Source organism: Staurois parvus, unplaced genomic scaffold, assembly GCF_062004578.1.
Source record: "Staurois parvus isolate SC_StPar_1 unplaced genomic scaffold, SC_StPar_1.0 ptg000347l, whole genome shotgun sequence".
NCBI classification, from domain to species: Eukaryota; Metazoa; Chordata; class Amphibia; order Anura; family Ranidae; genus Staurois; species Staurois parvus.
In genome coordinates this window covers 14,651,807-14,674,033 of record NW_028318143.1, presented here as the reverse complement: position 1 = coordinate 14,674,033, position 22,227 = coordinate 14,651,807, and the positions used below count along the sequence as shown (strand labels likewise).

At 42.5% G+C, this 22,227-nt stretch overlaps 1 protein-coding gene across 1 annotated transcript in view; it reads left to right on the top strand.

Annotated features, from left to right (window-relative positions):
• Window positions 1-20,888, top strand: part of LOC149456852 (calreticulin-like) — a 31,912-nt gene extending 11,024 nt beyond the window's left edge. The window contains exons 5-9 of the mRNA XM_089684470.1: window positions 270-479; window positions 8,940-9,053; window positions 10,963-11,106; window positions 13,763-13,855; window positions 15,034-20,888. Of these exons, the coding sequence (XP_089540596.1) occupies window positions 270-479; window positions 8,940-9,053; window positions 10,963-11,106; window positions 13,763-13,855; window positions 15,034-15,267 (795 nt within the window). The 3' untranslated portion in view covers window positions 15,268-20,888. The remainder of the gene's footprint in view (window positions 1-269; window positions 480-8,939; window positions 9,054-10,962; window positions 11,107-13,762; window positions 13,856-15,033) is intronic.
• Window positions 20,889-22,227: the final 1,339 nt, after the last annotated feature.

Genomic DNA, 22,227 nt, shown 5'->3' with positions numbered 1-22,227 from the left:
CTTCTCCACTGTTCAAAACCAAAACAGGTGCCCACATTGCAAAATTTCCACTCTCTTCCATTTCTGATAACAATTGTAAAATTTGGATACCCCATCACTATTTATCACCAGGACAAGTAGGGAGAATTAATTTCCCCAGTGGGGACATGGACAGCAATAAAAAAACTGACAGAGGTTCTAGTCCTTCTCCACTGTTCAAAACTAAAAACCATAAGCCTAATAAAAATGCATTATTTTTGATTTTAGTGCTATTTCTTTCTTCTGCACAGCATGATGAAAGCACCCACTTGTACACACTAATTATCCGTCCAAATAATACATATGCAGTGAAGATTGACAATGAGGTGGTACAACATGGGACTCTAGAGGATGACTTTGGCTTCCTACTGCCCCATAAAATCATAGACGTGAATGCTAAAAAGCCTGCGGATTGGGATGATCGACAGCGGATTGAGGACCCCAATGAGCTAAGGCCAGATGTAAGCTATAAGGAGTCACTGTACTAATGACTGTAAGGGGAAATCCATTAGCAAAATTACTATATTCACTGTCCTGTCGAAATTTACTATCATTCTGCAGCACAACTTATGCTTCGAAGCAGAATAGAGAAAACATAAAACTGCCTTCTCTTTCTAGTAACGGATGTTTTGTGATTTTGTGCAGCCGGTTTTATCATTCATATACTGGTGTCACTGTCCAGCTAAGCTGCATATAGCACCTTAGCATTTTCCTGTTTGCTCACTTCACCATTATGAGCATCATCTTTATTTCCAACCTGTGATCTTCTCCTCCTGTAAATTTACTAAGCACTCCTTGTATCCATGTCCAAAGCTAATTTCACACTGGTGGTGCCACCTGCCAAACTCTGCATGTCACATTAAAATTGCCAAATCTCAATGCAAAGCATCGTGACCACAGCAATGTGTACCCATCTAAGCAGCACCTTGTCCACTTCTAGGTGAGCGGTAAAAACATGGCCCAACTGCCTGGTTTTGCTACCTCCTGACCGCCCGCGCGAAAGGAGCTTAAAAGTATTTTTGGTTGCGTGAATAAAAGCAATTATAGCTCCTAGTGTATTATAGGTATTCTGGAAAAATTATATAAAGATGTATTTCAGGCAGGTATACTAGCGGTATTATTTATGGACACATAACTGGAATGTAAAGTGGATGTAAACCATAACTGATTGACAGTTATTGTGCGAAAGCTCTGTGTTTGAGTAATAATTGCATGGCATTCCTCAGGGCAGCTTCCTGCTGGTGACAACAGTGGACCATGCCTGTGTAATGAAATGGCAACTTGTATTCTCCCCTGAAAGCCAATGTGACAGGGTGACAACATTGAAGCACAATTGGGAATAGGAACAGAGCATTGTCATCCTTTAGGAGGAAGTGCCTGATCAAGGATTTTCATGGCAGGATCAACATATATTATTTCAATGGATGCAAGAGATTTTCACATTCAGAAAGTGACTTTTGAAATAACATTAACATGTTAGGGATTCTGTAAGATTTTAGCACTTGGGTTTACAAATGTCATAATTCCTGCCTTTTAATATATGCATATTACCATAGTATAGTAAAGAGGTTTGGCTGTTAAAAAGTTTGGTGTCACTAAGGCTGGCCATACACTATATCATTTTCTTACTTTATTACAAATTTCTGTCCAATTTCCTTTAGATTTACCTTCAACTATGTAGTGCAAGGGCCTGCCTAATTGGATACAACTGAAAGTGTTGTTTAGGTTTGACCTAATATTACAGTATATGGTTTTTGGTAAATCTTAAGAAAATTGTATAGTGTATGGCCAACCTTAAACTGGCATACACATTTAGTTTTCTTCTCGTTCAGCCAATGGGTCTCTGCTGGGCTGGCTAAATTGTGATCAGTGTGAATAGCTGTAGGCTAAGCACCCATGGTAAATACAAAAGAACATCCATTGCCCATTTTACTCCAGCCACATTTCTCTCTCACTGAGAATGCTCTGCCAGGGAGGGGACAGGTGGAGGATGCAATGCAGCTTAATAGCACATGGGGACTGAACTAGGCATGTGATACATGGGTTCGCACCATGGAAGGTCACAATTGACGAAGAGCCTGATGTATGTGTGATAGCACTGGACAGATAAAAGTGGAAGTTGGCTTTGATGAATCTACTGTAAAGTGAATTTTTCTTCAGATCTATGGTTGCAATATAGTACAGGTGGACCCTGTTCTGGTCCTAGGCTGTTACCTCTCTGATAGGAGCAAAGTAAGCGCTCCCCAGATGGTAAATTCATGGATGTGTACTGAGGAGTTAAAAAGTTCATCTCACTTTTTAACAATTAAGAGCATCAAGTACGTCCAATGCGTTTTGAGGGAAAAACCCTCCCCTTTATTCAGGACTTGAGTAGTTAAAGTGTTACTAAACCCAGGTCCCTGCATTCACTATATCTGGTCTCCCACAGTACACAGGACATGGAAATGCAATTATTTTAGTAAACTGCCAAATACCTTTTCTTATCAACAGTTAGAGCAGTCTTGTGACTTCAGCAGAGCACTGGTAGAAACTTGTAGGAGGAGTTTTATTTCTGCTCTAGGAGGAGACAAAACCCCTGATCCTCTGTCTGGACAGTGCTGATTGGCCCATGCTGATCACATGAACTCTCCCAAGAAAAAAAAAAAAAACCTCTCTAGGAATATACACCAAACTGAGCATGTGCATGTGGCTACAGGTTCAGTCTGTCTTATCAGGTGGACATTTGAACAAGAGGAGGGGCAGAGAAGACAGGATCAAATGGCCTTTTTACACAATGTGGAGGTTTAACCCCTTAGGTTCCACAGTGAGTATAACAAGCATGCTTTACTGCATATACAGACTGATTTTACTGTTGTGGGCTTAGTAACACTTTAATGGTAATAAAATCAGAACAGAATGCACCAGGAGACCCATATTAAAGCTTGACACGGGCTAATGTTTCCTGACAGTGCTAAAGACTGCCACCATTAAAATACATGGGATTTAGGATGTTGAGAGTTTGGGAGCTTAGAGCTACAAAAACGCTCAGATGTGAATGGTGTACAGTGAATTCAGTTTCAGAGGAATGCACAAAACACAGTTTTCTGGCTTTAATGAAAGTAAGAGCAGTCATCTTGTTTAACTTGATTTTAGACAAAACTTTTACTTTTACATCATCAAAGTGTCTGACAGCTTAATTTTAATTAGCTATTGACTGTTCTATTCTGGAAAGGATTCTCCCCACTGTAAGCATTTTTACATTATACTGCAGCTGAAATTAGCAGTGTATGGAGATTTGCTGAGGACAGTGTCAGCACAACATCCAATTTACATAATTAGCAGAAATGTGCTATTAACTGCCTAATGTAGTTTTATGCCATTGTTAGAATAATGTGCAGTATTTCAAACAATTAGCTACAGTGGAAATTTTGAGAGGGAGAGAGAGAGAGATTGATTGATTTAATGCAATAGACACAAAACAAAAAAAAAATCACATATTTTAAAAAAGTAGCTTTGAGGTTTTTTTGAGTGTTTAGATATGTTTGCACCTAATAGAACTCTCTGGGAATGCACTGTACAGATATATTATTATAAAAGGTGTTTTTGTTCCAGCTGAAAAGTACATTGTCAGAAGAGAGTTAAAGCAAAACTAAAGGCAAAATTTGTTTTTCACTTTGGACTGAGTAATGGCCCGCACACACGATAACAAAATCATACAAAAATTTCAAACCATAAACAAATGTCGTAAGTAGAACAGGAATAGCATTAAAACAGAAAATTTTCTATCAAATTCTTACCATAATTTTCCTTTCCTGATGGACTCCATGGCAACATATGTATGGGTTAGTCCCATCCCCTCCTTTCCTATAGGACCCCACTTCCATAAATCTTTGCTCCTCGCCAGAGGCCGTGTTCCATAACTAGTCTACTCATGGCATTGGGAGGGTACTTCTGCTGCCATGAAGTCCATCAGGAAAGGAAAATTACGGTAAGTATTGGACAGGAAATTTTCCGTTTTCCTGACAGACTCCATGGCAGCATACAAATGGGAAATAACTAGCCATACACACATGGGTGGGCAGTTACTCAAACAAATACTTTAATTTGCCTCATCAACTGACAGAACTTTCAAATCAAAATTAACAGAGGATAAGGAGACAGGCGCTACACAGTAATGAGCCATAAAAGTGTTGATTGAGGACCATGAGGCTGCTTTGCAGATCATATCAGGGGCGGCATGCCGGGAAGACGCCCAGGACATAGCCACACTTCTGGTTGAGTGTGTAGTCACCGCCTCTGGAGGCACCAAGCCCTTAGCTCTGTAGGTCATTTGGATGGCCTGGACGATCCAGGCCACGATTGACCTGGTAGACGCCTGGGCTACTTTACTCTTCCCATGGAAAAGGATGAATAGTTGGTCCGACTTACGGAAGGATGCTGTGACCCGCAAGTATAGCCTTAAGGTCTCACCTACGTCCAGGGGGTGAATGTGATTGTGGAAGACAGAGGTCACTTTAGGATTAGAACCTAGCATAGGGATAAGCACCACTCGCTCCAGGAAGAATGTAAAAAACTATTCTTTACAGCTAAGGTTCTCGATTTCGGAGAATCTTTTTGCCGATGTAACCGCCACCAGAAAGGCCGCCTTGATGGAGAGCTCCCTCACTATGGGTGGCCCAGCTGATTCTGGAACGCCTCCAGAGAAGAAGTCAAGGACAAGCGGAATGTCCCATTTTGGGAACCTCGGTTTTCTCTGGGGCCTCAACCTTACTGCCCCTTTGAAGAATTGCCGAACCAGAGAGTGGTTGGCCCATAATTCTCCAGTGAAAGCCGAGATGGCTGACACTTGAACCCTGAGGGTGCTGACCAAGAGGGGCAGGTCCGGGCCTGACTGCAGGAATTCCAGGACATCCTGAACCCTCGGATTAATAAAGGATCCACCTATGGTCGAGATATAGTCCACGAACTTAGACCAGACTCTTCCATAGACCCTGTTGGTACTTGGGCTTCTGGCATTCATCAGGGTAGGGATGACTTCAACAGGACAGCCTAAGGCCTCCAACCTACTCCTCTCATGAACTAGACCATTAGATGAAGCTGGGCTGAGCAAGGGTGAAGAATGGCCCCCTGCAACAGCAGATCTGGCTTGAGAGGGAGAAGAACCGGATCCCGAAAGCTGAGCTGCGCCAGTAAGGGAAACTATGGTCTGTTCGGCCAGTATGGAATTACATCCACTACCTCCTCCACTTCTGCCCTGAGCCTCTGAAGAAACCTGAAGATGACCGGGACTGGGGGAAATGCATAAGTCATGCGAAACCTCCACTGATCCGTCACAGCAACTACCCCGAAGGCCTGGGGACAGAGATTCCTAGTGTAGTACATCCCCAAGTTGCTGTTGCACAGGGAGGCAAACAGGTCGACTTCCGAACTGATCCCGAGGGTCAGTATCCACCTGAAGACTTCTGTGTTGAGAGACCACACGTTCTTGAATTGAACCCTGGATAGGAAGTCTGCTTGTGAGTTCTGGACTCCGGGGACATATACTGCCGAAATGTTGGACAGGTTTCTCTGAGCCCAAGCCATGATTGGCTCTACCTCTTGCAAGAAGGACAGTCTGTGGGTCCCGCCTTGTCTCCTTATGTAGGACACTGCTGTCATATTGTCGTACCTCAGGAGGACTGATTTCCCCTATGTTAGATGCTGGAAGGCCCATAGGACACAGAGCACTGCTCGTAATTCCAGGACGTTCGACCCCAACCTGTGGGAGCAAAAGCTCCATCTGCCCTGAGCTATCTCTGACTGGCAGAGAGCACCCCATCTGGAGTTGCTAGCATCCGTAGTGATTGTGACCCAGCAGATGGGGCAATCGAATGGCAGTTGAGCAGGTTCTTCCGCTGCAGCCACCAAGGAAGGCTCTCCTTCATGGACTGAGCTATGTAAATGACCTGGATTCTATTGTTGAAGAAAGCCCTTCTGGAAGGGTCACATTCTCCGCTGTGCCCACTTCACCATTGGCGCTGTTGACATCATGGTGCCAATGATTTTCAGGCATTGGAGGACCCGAAGGTGTGAGGAAGACAGGGCAGGTAGTATTTGGCTCCAGATCGCCATAATCTTCTCTACGGCAGGGAGATGGTGATGCCGATTGTTTCAAACTGAGCCCAAAGGAATATTAGAGACTGTGTGGGCTCCAACTGGCTCTTCTCCATATTGAGCAATCACTGGAACTCGAGAAGGGTCGAGATGACGTGGGCCCTGTGCTGTAGTAGCTGTTCTCTGTCCTGGGATAGTAGGAGCAGGTCATCTTTGTAGTGGTGCGGGCGAATGCCTCTGGTTCTGATCAGGGCCACAACCGCCAAGAAGACTTTTGAAAACACACGAGGCAACGATGAAAGCCCAAAGGGGAGACACACGAATTGGAGATGCTGATGGTCCACAGAAAACTGGAGAAATCTCTGAAAATCTCTTGCAATGGGCACAAGAAAGTAGGCATCCATCAGATCTATAGACAGGAGCCACTCGCCTGGTTGAATTGCTTGTTAAATTGTGAACAGCATCTCCATCTTGAATTTTGATTTCTTGATAAAGGAGTTTAGATGGGTGAGATCTATAACCAGCCTCCAGGCCCCATTTCTCTTCTGGACCAAAAAGAGGGGCAAGTACATGCCCTGAAATTCTCCTCTGGAAACTGGCATGACAGCACTCTGTGCCTGCAGAGAGTCCATGTAGGACAGCAGGATTTCCCTCCTTTCTTTGGAATGTGGAAGGGCTGTAGGGGTGAACTTGAGATGAAGAGGGCTCTTGAACGCCCAAGTATGCCCTAAAGATACCGTGCTGATGGTCCAGGCGTCCCAGATTGAAGCCGCCCAGACATGCCAAAAGTGGCGAAGGCATGCCCCCATCTGGCCTGCCTGAGCGAGCCCAATCTCAAAAGAATTTTGTGGCCTCGTGACCTCCAGAGGTCGAGCCCTTGGAGGATATCTGAAAAGATGACCAGCTTCTTTTTCAGCTTCTCTTGAATTCATGGCTCAGCTTGTAGAGGCACGCGTCCCTGGTTGGTTCCAAGCCTTGATTTCTGGGCTGACCCCTCTTCGGACCTCCCGCCTGTAGCCCAGGCTATAGCGCTGTCCAATTTGTTCCTAAACAGGGAAGAACCCTCAAAGGGGATCTTGCACCATTCCTGCTTAAAGGCCAGATAGACCAACCAGGGCAGAAGCCACAATGCATGCTTGGCTGTCACTGAGGACAGCATAACCTGAGCCAGCAGACAGGTAAGGTCAATCGAAGCCTCCCCCAGAAAGGCAGATGCCAACCTCAGCGTAGGAACGAGAGATTCTCCTATGACACCAGGAGCTGGAAGGAGACCTGTGGCATCCGGATTTAGAGGACGAGTGATGGCTTCGAGACCTGGAAGCACTTCCATCATCATATGCCATATAGTAGCAATCAGACCTAGAAGGGCTGAGAGAGAGAAAGAAAAAGACACAGAACAGGGGACAGTTAAATGCCACCAAAAAGTGCCAGTGGGGGATCAAGGGGATAAAGCCGCCCATCCGTACCTACTGTGCAGGGGTTGGCCACAAGGAGGCGGAGACTAAAAAAACCCCATGACATGCAGAATCCCAGCAGACCACCGGGGGGGGACAAGAGGGAGAAGGTACTGACTTTCACAGTGGACCACAGCGCTTGGGGATGCTGCCGCATTCAGTCCGCAGGATTTCCCAATGAAAACAGCCTTGACAGCTGTTTAAATTTTCCACCAAAGCTATGTCTTCACTGCCGCTGTACTGCACATGCGTCGGGCTGTGCACTCACAAAGCCAAGTCTCGTTCCAAGGCCAACTCGTGCATGCACAGTGTACCAGAGACCGCCCTGGTCCAGGAAGCAGAGGCCTGGAGCGTAGCATTGCTCTCCAGGCACCCACTAGCGCCAGGGAAAGATACAGAAAGAATAACGAGGAAAAATTAGATCCGAACTGGGCAAAGAACACAGCTTACCAAGACCGCACAGCCATAGCCGCCTGCCTTGGAGACCGCCTCGTCCGTTCGGGGAAAATTAGAGCAGCAGGGAAAGGTTCCAGACAAGTAGGGACAGGCTATGGACTCACAGTCCTGCACAGTAGTCTCCCCTTTGGGACCAAACCATCCAGGCAGCATTCCACCCTCTGAAGAAAGATGCTGTTGGTGAATCTTTACCCACTGCCTCTCTGAACTCACTGTGAGTGTTACTCTAAGCAGTGATCTCCCACTGGGGTTGTTTGGAGTTGGCAATTTCTGCAATACAAGTTCTGAGTTTCATCTGCAACCGGACTTTGTGTCTTTACTGATGCTGCATCACTCTGCACCTACCTATCTAGCCTGGACCAATAAAACTATGTACAGTATATGACTTACCTGGCTGGAAGCTGGAAATCATTGAAGTAGACACCTCTACTCCAGTGATCTCCACTTGCTTCCACGTTCTGTGCCAAGCGGCTGCTCTCCTGCATTGTGAACACAAAGTCATCCGATTGGCACAGGTATTTCTTACTTTTTTATTTTAGTTTGTTTACACCCTTGTAAAAAGCATACATAGCATAAAACTTGTCATAAACTAGTGGATTTTTGGACCTACATTTGTACAAACAATTGTTTGAAAACATGTATGAAAATTCTTAACACTTTTGATGACTTGATGAATGTCTTTCAAAAGCACTTTTAAATTTAATTTGCTGTTAACATTCGGTTTTGGAGCAAATGGACTTAACAGAGTGAAAATCACATACACTGCTAGAAATGTGTATGAAAAAAAAAATTCCATCCTGCTTCTTCAAATTTTCTTAGCTAAGTTCTACTAATGTATAGCCAGCTTTACTGTAGTATATAAAATTTAGAAAGCTCATAATATGTACAGTATACATTACATCACTGTAAGACTTTGTATTTTCTGTTTATGTTTTGCAGGACTGGGATGAGAGAGAGCTAATTGCAGATCCAGAAGCAAAGGAACCACATGACTGGGACTCTGCCATGGATGGGCAATGGGAACCACCAATGATTCACAATCCAAATTACAAAGTACACAGATCATGTAACTTCTATACAGGGCCTGCTAGTAAATCAACTCCAAAAAACCCCCAAAAACATTCTATTTTAAAAGTTACAGAAACAGTACTCTATAAAACCAGCTTGTTGAAAAGTTTTCCTTTGATCAGCACTGCAGCCAACCGGCTACAGTGCTGATCTGTGTATTCTGACAGTGAAGGAGTCCCCACTGAGAGAATACAAAAACACAGTGGGGAGGATGCCTTCATCCACATCGTTTGTGTGGATACGGAAATCTGCTTTTTTTTTTACCCAGCCTGCTGGCTGATTGAGAAAAGTTGACCAATGTGGGTATACATGGGTCAACTTTTCTCAATCAGCCAGCAGGCTGGTTAAAAAAAAAAGCAGATTTCCGTATCCACACAAATGATGTGGATGAAGGCATCCTCCCCACTGTGTTTTTGTATTCTCTCATTAAGGTAGCCCAAGTGAACATTCTGATTTTAACATAACTGCAGCATTTACTTGATGGCATTGAGCTCACTGATTGCTTTCATCTATTGGCCACAATTGTGCTTTAATTTTCATTCTTGACTTATCTTTTTAGATGTTTTGCATCTGCTAGGATAGAGGGAAGAGATATATCCCGGGGAGGACTGAGCCAGGGGGAAGGGGGGGACACTCACCCAATGAGCTAGTATTATTAAGATACTGTATGTTGGGATAGTCAGATCAGTGAGGGACCTGCAGTCAAAAACACTTGTTGGGTATTACATAGCTTCTTGCTCCATGTTCAGACCTTCGATCACAGCGTCTTGCAGGGGCAAATCTTCCAGCATAAATTTCCCCTGTGACCAAATGCTGCCAGCCACATAGGAAGCTGATGCTATGTGCCACAATAAACCGTGCCCTTTATGAACACCCACCATGACTACCCATCAATGCGCACCATGGCATGCTTTCTATAGTACACTTTCTTTAGCCCACAAAAATTTGTCCCTGCCATGAAAATAGCTGGTTGTGTTTGGCCCCAAGGCAAAAGCCTACAATCCTCTTTATTGTAATCCCATCACAGTATCACCATAAATGCCTCCACAAATCTTAGAAGTCCAGCCTTTGTTCATTTCAGTAAAAAGCTGACAGAACCCTCTGATGCTCATGTATACGTTGAGACAGAAATGTTCTAATCTCAGTTGGTGGGTCCAGGTTTCAACAAAGCTAGAAAACAGGCTAATACAAGAGATATCAAAATATATTACACCAGGGCTTTTTTTCAGCAGGAACGTGGGGGAATACAGTTTCGGCACCTCCAGCACTGAATGTATGTAATGGCAAAGTGTTCTGGGGTGTGCTGGAAGATCTAGTGATGCTGGCTGCTGGGGGATCTATTGTTACTGCAGGAGATCTATTTTTGCATGGTGGTCTATTGTTGCTGGGGATGTTTGTTGTTGCTAGTGGGGGATCTTTTGTTGCTGGAAGGGATCTACTGTTGAAGGAGGGGTCTATTGTTTTTTTGCTGCTGGGGAGTCTATTGATGCTGGCTGCTGGGGAATCTGTTGTTGCTGTTGGGGGGTTTTTGTTGGTGGGTGGTATTTTCTTGCCAGGGTCTATTGTTGCTGGAGGGGGGTCTATTGCTGCTGGCTGCAGGGGATCTATTTTACTGTTTTTATTGTTATCGTTAACACCTTCCATACAAATTAGTTGCACCACAAAATAATAATTGGCTCTGTATTCTCTATAAGGATCTGTATTGGGAGGTTGGTAGGAGATCGAACCAAGGGACTGTGCTTACAGATGGGTAGGAAGCGGAGACAAGAAGTGATTCAGAAAGGGGAGAGTTCCTGCACCCATTTTCTAAGAAAAAAAGGCCCTGTATTACACCAATCATATACCAATCATATAATCTGAGTCATTTATTTATGTTTCTTATCTCAATGCACAGGGAATTTGGGTACCGAAAATAATAGATAATCCAAACTACCAAGGGGTGTGGGTTCAGCCAGACATGGACAATCCAGATTATGTTCCAGATGACACAATATACAGATATGATGAACTTGGAGTTATTGGCTTAGACCTCTGGCAGGTGAGTTCACAATATCCTCTGTTGACAACTACTATACAACATATTTTTGCCAGGACTGTAGGTGCAAATAATAAATTCTCCCAGGAGAATCTGCTCCTGGCTTTTTACAGTGTTACAATCCCTGTGTCAGAGTATTTGGGTTGACAGGATTTGGCTTTAGAGTAATAAAATTTATCTGAACTCATCGTTTTTTTGGTTCTGAATGGTATGGGGGAAGGATTAGAGTCCCTGTGAGGTTTTTATTGTTGTCTTTGTTTTCACTACAGGACAGGAAATGAAGGTAAATCTCCCTAAGGGAACAAAGAGGGCAAAATAACTTTTTAACCAATCCCTACTCTATCCAAAATAAAAATAAATATTTGTATAGATTTACTTTGTTGGCAAGCAGACAAAAATTTCCCATCTATCTGGTCAATTTTTGTTCAATGAAAGTATTTTACACACATTGTGAAGCACTGGCTGACAGGGATGTGGATGGTGTACACATGTCCCCTAGGTTTCTCATCTACGTATGGAGAGGGGCACCAGGATTTGTATCTGCTATGGAGAAAACTAAACTTTGTATTTTCTCACATTTTAATAAGTTTGGGTCTGGGTCCTGAGCTGGGAGGCTTTCTAGTGCTTTGGGTGGGATAAAGCTTCCATCCCTAAGTCCACATTTTACCTGTCAGCCACCCCTTGTTAATTAGTGTACAGGCCTTTATATATTTGAGAAAAAACGGACCCGTTCACATTAGTATTTCATCAGTTTACATTTTTTTCATCAGTTTACATCTGTTTTTGTCGATTTACATCAATTTTTGTCCATTTACATCCATTTTCCATCCGTTTACATCCGTTTTTTGGTCTGTTTACATCTGTTTACATCCATTTCTGTCCGTGTATAACTGTTTTTCGTCTGTTTACATCAGTTTTTCTTCCATTACGTTTTTTTTTCCTTCAAAAAAATGGATGCGGACATTAACGGAAGTAAACAGATGATCATCTGTTTACATCCGCTAGTCCATAGAAATACATGTGTGCCCATTTTTTATCCATAAAAGGACAGATGAAAAATGGACATACGGAATGCATGTGTGAAAGGGGCTTAATGCTCATGTCTCTCTTTCATTCCCACTGCTATGGAAGCCCTCTGCTGCATGAAAATGACAAAATACTAAACAGATACATGTACTGCCTATTTGTTTGGGGGAGGATTTAGTTAGTGGCTTGAGCCAGCACATGTTTTGGATTTGAATTTCGAGCTGCGATTTGTGCGGTAATGGAAGCTTATTCAAATGAATGGGCTGCCTTGCCTCCTGAAAGGCAGGGAAAAGGCCCTGCATCATTTTAGAAGATGCAGCCTACACAGGAACTGCAAGTGCAGTACGGTCCCCAGTGAGGGAACCAGGGGCGGACTGACCATTTAGTCACTCGGGCACTGCTCGAGGGCCCGGGTCAGTAGGGGGCCCCATGAGATGCCCCTGGTACCTTTCATAGGCTTTTTTGGGTGTGGTTTGAGTGTGGGAGAGGACACAGGGGCCCCATTATTTCCTATTGCCCGGGGGCCCCATGAGTTGTCAGTCCGCCCCTGGAGGGAACTATTTCCAATGCATGCACCGTGTAATTAGGATTAATGGCACCGGACACATCTCCTGCATTTTTCTGTGCGGGTGGTGACAACTGCGGGAACAGGTGTGCTCTCGCAGCGACAATCCCCCACACAGTTGTGAATCTAGTGTAAGGGCTAGTTCACATTTGATGAAGTCCAGAGCGTTTTTTTATGCATCAAAAATGCATGCACAGTGTTTTCCATGTATTCCAATGACCCTAGTTCACACTAGTGCAGTCAATTCCAGTCCAGCAGAAAAAAAAGTAGAACATGCTGCATTTTTTCTGCACAGAACTGTACTGGAACATAGCAAACTGCATCAAAACTGAACCCTCATGGAGTGTGGTGTGAACTGTAAGCAAAAATTAACACGTTGCTGAATAAAAGTGCAGGACAAGCCTGCTTGGATTAAGTGTACCTGTCTTGTGCATGGTTTACCATTGTCACTACCAGTTTAGCCTGTCCCTCTTATATCATCTGTTGCAATGATCATACAGTATGTGGTACATGGGGTGTTGATCATGAGATATATTGGGAATCATTTTCCACATGAAAACCTTCTCTATGAAAATACTCATTAACTCACTATTTTAGATGGGTAGCAGCTCCATTGTTCTGTAATTTCAATAAATCAGTCTTACTGTCATAGTATAAAACAAGCATGTTAAAGTGATTATAAGGGTTTGTTTTTTTTTCTTTTTTTAATAACAAACATGTCATACTTACCTGCTCTGTGCATTGGTTTTGCACAGAGCAGCCCTGATCTTCCCCTTCTAAGGTCCTCCTCCGGTGGTCCTGGCTCCTCCCCCTTAATCAGTGCCCCAATAGCAAGCTTCTTGCTATGAGGGCACTGGTGCATGCTCTCTCCAAAGCCCCACTTTTTGCCTCCATAAGACACATAGAGCTGCCACTCGGCCCTGCCCCCTGCTCTCTCCTCATTGGCTCACTGGATGTGATAGAATGAATATAGTGGAGTAGCATGAATGCATGAAGATAAAAAAACTTTCAGCCTTTACAACTACGTTAAATTCCTCTTTAACTAACTACATTAATTTGTTTCTTTAGGTGAAATCAGGCACAATTTTTGACAACTTCCTCATCACAAATGATGAAATTTTAGCAGAGAAAATTGGAAACGAGACGTGGGGTATAACCAGGGTAAGGAACCATGAAGTCATGCTCTTATATTTACGTGCAAAAAAACTGTTGTCACCTGCAACAGCCAATCAGATAACAAATATTGTCAGACAACCCAGAATAAAAGATACATTTTGATCAGTTTGTGTTTATACACATGGCTTGTGCAATATAATAAATACAGTAGAATGGAGATTCATATTATGTGAAACTTGGTCATGACTGGTTCTTATGAAGGTCTTCTCTAGAGTTTTGCTCTTCTGTATTTTGCCTTGGACTATGATAATCCAGGAAGCATAGGCTGTGGAAGCGTTAAATATGAAAGGCTCATTTCTCAGACACCTTTCACAACCTAACCCCTATAAGACAGCCATATTCAAAATTGGGAGTGAAACCTAAACTGGTCAAACAATGATCAAAACGTAGTCAGTCCAGCAGGAACTGGCCACATTTTGAGCAATGTGTGGGCTTCCCTGCTTGACAGAGGTAGATTGTTTATTCAGTTTCAGTTGAAGGGACATTTTGAAATATTCTGGACATGCTGAAGCCAATCAACTGCAGCGGCAGATCAGTGTATTCTGGCAGAGGTGGGTGCCATTGTCATAATCCAGTGTACCCAAGTGTGGACAGTTCCTCTAATCACCTAATTTGGATAGATACACATAATAGTAGGGATGGTTAGATTTAGCAGATGAAGGACATTTGACAAAAAAAAACTTTGTGACTTTCTCTTAGAATTCTTAAGATGAGCTTCCTGTAAAAAAACTTTGAATACTCACCTCTTCAAACACATTAGGGAGTTCAGAATGTCCCCACAAAGCATTGTGGTTTTTCCTCCTGACGCCTGCATCCCTGTTGCGTTCCAAAGTGACAGTACCACAAACTTCACCTGAAAAATCAAAGCAGCTGTGCGGAATATTATTACCCACGCAGTAACTGCATCCATTGAGATGTAGTTGCTAATCAGGTATTTTGACAGTCATGGGGTAGGGGAGATTCCTCCATCAATGCTGTTTAGCGTGAAATCTACTGATTTTTCTTGTTCAGGCTGCTTACTGAAAGAAAGCCTAAATGTAGTAGGTGATATCTATTGTCAATCGGACTGCACAGTCATACTAGGTAAGATTATGAAAAAATACAATGTCTATACGAGTGAATATCTACTTTTGTGACTTCAACTGAACTTTAATCCCTTTCAGGAGCCCGAGCTGAAGATGAAGACAATACAAGATGAAGAGAGGGATTCCAAGGATGAAAAGAAGCAGAGATGGAAGAAGCTTGAAGAAGAGTTTAAAATGCTTGATGAACTGGAAAGGCAGGAAAAAGAGAGGAAGTCAAAACTACGAAAAAGGTTACGAAAGCAATATGGACTGGAGCCACAAGTGGAACAGCCACAGCTGCCAGAGCCTCTACATCCCAAAGATGAGTTGTGAACACCAACCCAAGAAAGAAGAATTAGAGAAGGAAATGTATTGGGGCTTATTTATTAATATGAGGCAAAAGGCAGAGGTGATCAGTAACCCTATAAAAACAATCAGAAACATACATTAGTCAATCCAGGATGTGATACTTGACTAGACACCACTGTACTTTGCACTGTGTTACCAAATAAGCCCTCTTCTTGGGGTTGTCAGATGTCCAGAAACCTATGTTTTTGTTACATTAATCTGATGCAGAAGTGAAAATGTATTTGTTAGTGTCCTTCCATGTAGTGAAAAGGTGTTCATATGCAACACAGCCCTCTATAATATGTTATGCCAACCTATCTGAACATTACTCCTTACCAGGGGCGGACTGACAACTCATGGGGCCCCTGGGCAATAGGGGATCATGGGGCCCCTGTGTCCTTGCCCAAACTCAAAAAAGCCTATGAAAAAGGTACCAGGGGCATCTCATGGGGCCCTCTACTGACTCCAGGCCCTCGGATAGTGCCCGAGTTTCCAAATGGTCATTCCGCCCCTGCACCTTACACAACTGATTACCATGTTAATGTACAATATCATTGTTGCACCTTTGCTACATATTGTAAAGCAGACCTTGCACTTAAAAAGAAAAGTATACTTCATCATTCAGGCCTTCTCCCCCCTGCCAAGATGCTGGAATAAAATGAAAAATGTTTTTGGGAAAAAAATAGCAAGCATACCTATCTTACCCCCATACTATCTGTAGTGCCTAGGTGAGGGTGATGTCACTAGCCTTCCTTCCAAGGGATCCTCAGGGAATGCTGAGTACCAGAAAGCTTGCAAGAATATCCTCCGTCTTTGTGCTGGAGCTTCTCGACATGAGATTTTCAGTACTCAGCATTCCTTGGGTTTCACTAGAAGGATATAGGCAGAAGTCAGAGGTAAAATAAGTATATTTACTAGTCATTTATCCCCCCGCCCAAGCTCTTCTTTTCTTTTTGCAGCACTTTGGCATGGCGGGAGAAGCATGAATATATCCCTGGACCTTGCTTCATAGTGTAAAGTTGGATTTAGGGTTGGACTCAATCTAAAATGATTTTTCCAGCTTTGGGGAGAGTTGGGAAAGGGACAGGTCTCTATTGCTACCTATGCACAATCTCTTACTTTGTGACCTGTTTATTTTCACAAGGACAGAATTTGATTTAAAGGGGAGACACCTATTCCAGATTTCTTTTAATTTTTGGGAGGTTTACTTATATTTACTGATATATCTGTGGGACAAGAAAAAAGGGGAAATCTCAAAAGCAGGGTCACAGGCATCACTAAACAATAGTTTCTCTATTCAAAATGATGATGGCCATTAAACCCACATGGTACATTTACATTACCAAGCTTGCAGTAATAAATGGTAAAACAAGCATTTTACTATGTGTTATTGCAATTTATTTATTTCAGGTACTTATATAGTGCCATCAATTTACACAGTGCTTTTACATATATACTGTATTTTACATTCATATAAGTCCCTAACTCTCAATGAGCTTGCAATGTAAGGTCCCTAACTCCCATTCATATATACACATACTAGGGACAATTTAGATAGGAGCCAATTAACCTACCAGCATGTCTTTGGAGTGTGGGAGGAAACTGGAGGAAATCCACGCAGGCACAGGGACAACATGCAAACTCCACGCAGGTGGTGCTGTAGTTGGGATTCGAACCAACAACCCTAGTACTGCCAGGCAAAAGTGCTAACCATTTAGCCTCTGTGCTGCAATGCACATGTGTGAAGACAGCCTGAGAAGTAGGTGCTGCTTAAAGTAACTGATCAGTTTACAACTCCTAGTAGAGTGTTTACTAGTTTTGGCACAGCTTAATAAAATTAAATAGCTGCTGCCATCTGAAGATAGAGGAGAAATGATGGGTGTCCACTTTTCCTATAATTCAGTCTCCTACAGCCTTCAGCCCAACACAAGGTACACTCAAACTTAGATGTGGAAAAATTTGAAGAAAGTAAATCCTGGGCGGCCATATGGTGGTGGTTCCGATAATGTCAGTTATTCTCAAGCAGCATATCTGTTGCTCATTTTATTGGGCCATGTTTTCTTGATGTAAAAGAAATCTCCACCCAAAACATAAAATGCTTTAGTGGTAAAGCACAGGTATTCATTGTGATAAGATCGCTACATACGTTTAGGTGACTGGTGCTATAAGGGTAAAGTTTAATTACACAGACAATATGACACTTTCTGCTCCACCAAAGATTTGGGTTTTAAAGTAGAACTCAAGACAAAACTTTTTTTTCATTTTGGATGGAATAAGGTAGGGTTAAAACCCCTGTCAGATTATTTTTTTGCCATCTGTGCATTTGTGTCCCTTTTCAGAGATTTGCCTTCACTTCCTATCCCATAGCCAAAACAGGAACTGAGAGAAAATCCCTGCAAATTGAGGGAATTCCTTGGGGGCCCCCAGATCTCCAGAACTAGTGTCCTTATTTTAATATTTCCCTGCTATTACTTTTATGGGGAAAAAAAACTAAATTTAGGGGATTCTTTAACTTTTGATGATAACAGTAAACAGGACACATAGAGAGTTAGAATCTCCCTAACAGAGACACAGACAGCACTAACAAACAGGTGTTCTAATTCATCTTCACTCTTTACAAAACTAAAAAAAAAAGTCTTGCCTTTAGTTATACTTTAATTTCAGGAAAAGATCATATTTATTTGTACCTGTAACCCAAAAGAGACAGCCATTTTGTGGACTGACTGAGTAACACAGATAACTCATCTCATTAGGCCTTTTGTAAATACAGTATCACTAGTTCCCATTGAAGCCAGTAGGCCAAATATATACAATAATCTTTATTATGGCTGCCTCTATGGCATGCAGTATTTAGGATTAGGAAATGTATTTTTTTTCCGTAACACATATAGTGGTTATTATCCAAAAATATACAAAATTGCACTGTTATCATTTACGTTGTATTTAAGTTTGTATTTTTTTTTTTTACTTAAAGCTGAACTCCAGACAAACGATTTGTATCTCCATCTACCTAGTCCTGGGATTTGCTAAGTTCTGCCACACAGCAGGGCCCTGTATGGTAGGGCAGAAGTCTTTTTTTTTTCTGTTGCAGCTCAATATGACTTTCCTGCTTTGTTTCTCCCCCACTAGCACTGGCAATGAAAGAGAAGCAGCAGACTGATGAGCTCATCCCTCTATCACTCAGCTCTCTCCTCCTAGTAGCATGCTTACTGCACTGCAGCATTAATTACTGAATCATTTTTCTGCTTTTATCTTCCCCAAGTCTAAAGGTGGGAATACACGATTAGAAAATCGACTGATCGGTCATCCGACAAAGGAGAGCCGTTCCTTTGTTGGTCGAAATCGTGGCCCACATTAACCAATCTAAAAAAATAGTTTGTCGGGCAATACGTAGTGTTGACGTCTTCCGTACAAGTGGAAGTTATGCGGTGTGCGTGTGACCTTGTAGCCACGCCCTTCCGGCCAGAACCAGCGATATACACAACAATTACCAGCAATGAGTATAATATAGTTTATTATATGACCTATATACATAAATAGTGATATATAAAATATAATCTGCACAATTCTGGTTTCATTATCTCATTAGGCCAATCTACTTTTAACATTTGGATTTTTCGTTCGTGTTTACGAAGATTCCTCGGACATAAACATCCGGGTCATCTTCTGTTTCCGCTCATGCGTGATATCGCTTGATAGATTTTTTTCATATGACCGTCATACCAGCGCATAAAAAATCAGTCATTCGTATGCAAAATGACAACATTTTTCACTGTTGTTCAACCGGATTTTTTTCGTTCACAATATCAACATCGGTTAAAACATCCTGCTCATCAACGAAGAGAAAATCGTTCGATCAGTGGTTTCGTGAAATTTTTAGTACGATTTTCTTATCGTGTGTACGGGGCCAGGTGCGGACTGACCATTAGGAAACTCGGGCACTGCCCGAGGGCCCGGGGTCAGTAGGGGGCCCCATGAGATGCTCCTGGTATCTTTTTCATAGGCTTTTTTGAGTTTGGGCAAGGACACAGGGGCCCCATGATCCCCTATTGCCCGGGGGCTCCATGAGTTGTCAGTCCGCCCCTGTACGGGGCATAAGCCCTGCTGTACCAGAGACTTCAACAGGCTGAGACCAAGTCAAAGTCAAGTGTTTATACTGCTTGTGTTTCAGAAGAAATTAAAATCAAATTTGAGGATGTGTCAAGGAACACAGAGCTGCATTCATTTTTGTCTTTTATATACACTATGCCTAAAGTTCAGCTTTAACATATATTATTTTGTATGCTAACTATTGAAAATGCAATAACCAGAGACAGTGAAACTCAAGTATAAAGTATCACTTTTATATTTTAAATTATCAACTAGTTTGAATACATTTTTAAGTTCATAAATTACATTTTTACCTAAATCTTGCAAGGTTTATCTATTACTGTAAATTACTATATACAAGTGGCATTCAATTCAAACTGGGACTTTTAATTTTACAGGTATAAAAAGGGATGCTAGTGTGGTGGTATTATGTGCAGTAGTAAGTGGCAAGTATATCCTATTACTGATAGGCAGTGTATATGTTGCAGGCAAGTCCAGAGACCGTTAATCAAGATGGCAGACAACAGTGTTAGTGTGTGCATGGTACAGCATGTGGTTATGACGTTTCTTGTGAACGAAGGCGTAAAACCTACAGATATCTACAGCAGACTTCAAGCACAGTACGGTGAAGAGACACTCAGGCACAGTAAGACATTTGAAGGTGTAAACATTTCAAAGACGGCGGTACGTCCATCAGTGACGATCCTGGCCGTAGTGATTCCCAGCCCACAGCAGTCATTCCTGTGAACATTCAGCATGTGGAACACCTGATCCTGGACAATCGACACATAACCTGTCATGAAATTGCACAAGAGACAAATCTTTCTGTGGGAATGGTGAACCCAATGATGACAAAGTGAAGCAGGCTGTCCTAGGATGGTTCAGGAGTACTGACAGAACTTTCTATGCTGAAGCTTTCCAGGTATTAGTTAAACAATGGGAAAATTGTATAAATGTAGGAGTATGTTGAAAAATAAATGCAGTTTCCACACCTTGAAATTTGTTCTTTTATTATATAAATTCACAAGTCCCGTTTTGACTTGAATGCCCCTCGTACATGACTATAAACACTAAAGGACAATAAAAAGCATTGTGAACAGAATTAATACTGGTATGTTGGTTCAACATGTATATACTATATCTACAGGGCTTTGAAAGGACGTAAGACCAAAAAAATAAATGACCGGCACAAAAATAAGTTTTCAGTTCCGTGTTTATCATTTTCATTAATGGTAGAATGCTAGCATTTTCAAGCAAGACCAGATTCTAAATGACATTACACAAGGTCTGGGAACTGACAATGGAATATGGGTGCTAGACTTGCCCAAGGCTTTCTGTCAGCTGATGACATCTTGTGACAAAACGTGTTGGGTGGGTCTAGGCACGGGATGTCACCTCGCACCAGCATCAAAACACAGGATACACTTTTTTACAATAGCCCCAGGATTAGCCAACAACTAATGTGAGTGCGATAATTTTTATTGTGGATACATTTTAATAAATGGTTATATGCTGTAGTACCATTTGTGTTCTTCTGTCTCTGATTATGGAAATGATCAATGCTTTGGCCAATCACAGCACATGATGATGTCACAAGGGGCAGGGGTGACCCAGCCCCCTTGAATTTAAGAACTGTCATCCCAGCACAGCTGTCGGATGGCAGCACGCCCAACCCCCCATGTGTAGGGCATGTGGCCTGGTATGGTTTAGCAGGGGGCGCTCGCTCACCCCCCCTTTTCATGACCTGCCAGGCTGCATGCTTTGTTAAGGGGCTGGTATGGATTTTAGAGGGGACCCCTACGCCATTTAAAAAAAAAAATTGCCATTGGGGGTTCCTCTCAAAATCCATACCAGACCCGAATGGCTTGATATGGATGGGGGAACCCCAGTCATTTTCTTTTCAATGTTTTAATTGCCGGGAAATGCCAGCAATTCTTTTTACATTCAACGGGAAACACTGCTGACAGCTGAGACATTAAAGACTGTTTTCACTACTAAAATACCACATGACTTAATAATATAACTTGTGCGGTATTTCAGTAGCTGTGCAGTATCTCACTGCATACTCAGGTGCGGTAAGATACCGCTTAGTGAATTGTCTCTGTTCGAAGTTCTAGGTCGAATTTTTGGTAGGTTCGAATGTTCGACCGCGAGCCGAACAGGGGGGTGTTTGGCCCATCACTAATTGTTGCCCTCATTGCCTGTGGTGTAAGAAGACAAGGAGTAAAAGTCTTTTACTATTGTTTTCAGACTCCTTTTCATCCTGTGCAAACTCCCTGTCCTCTTATGAGAACTACAATTCCCATAGAGCTGAATTTGTTTGCACAAAGATGTGTAGGCTATCTCAGGGGCAAGGAGGAAAGGGTGGCTACGTTTTCACACACAATGGGGGCATGGAGAACAAACGTGGCCACCCTAGGAAGAGAGAATTGCAGAAAAAGCTTGTATTTGAGAGATGGAATAAAAGAAGAGAGGGAGAAGGTGCGTTCTACTTCCAGTATATATAATAAATACAATGAAAAGTGTATGTGTAACCCAAAGTTGTTGATTTTTTAGTTTTGAATATAGAAAGGAAGGGTTAAAGGCAATCATAGTCACAGCATACACTGTAATTGTATAACAGCAGAATTGTCATTGACAATAGATACCCTTGAAAACCCCTTCCAGGTTATTCTTTTGCTGCTTGTGTACCATTTGAGAATTTTTCTTTCACTTCCTGTCCCAAAGACACAACAGAAAGAAAGATATCTCCCAAAGAGAGGGAAATTCCCCTCTTATGCCTCATTCACACAGCCCAATTAAAGTGCTAATAAAGTCTTGTTTTTTCTTAAAAATAACAAACATCTATACTTACCT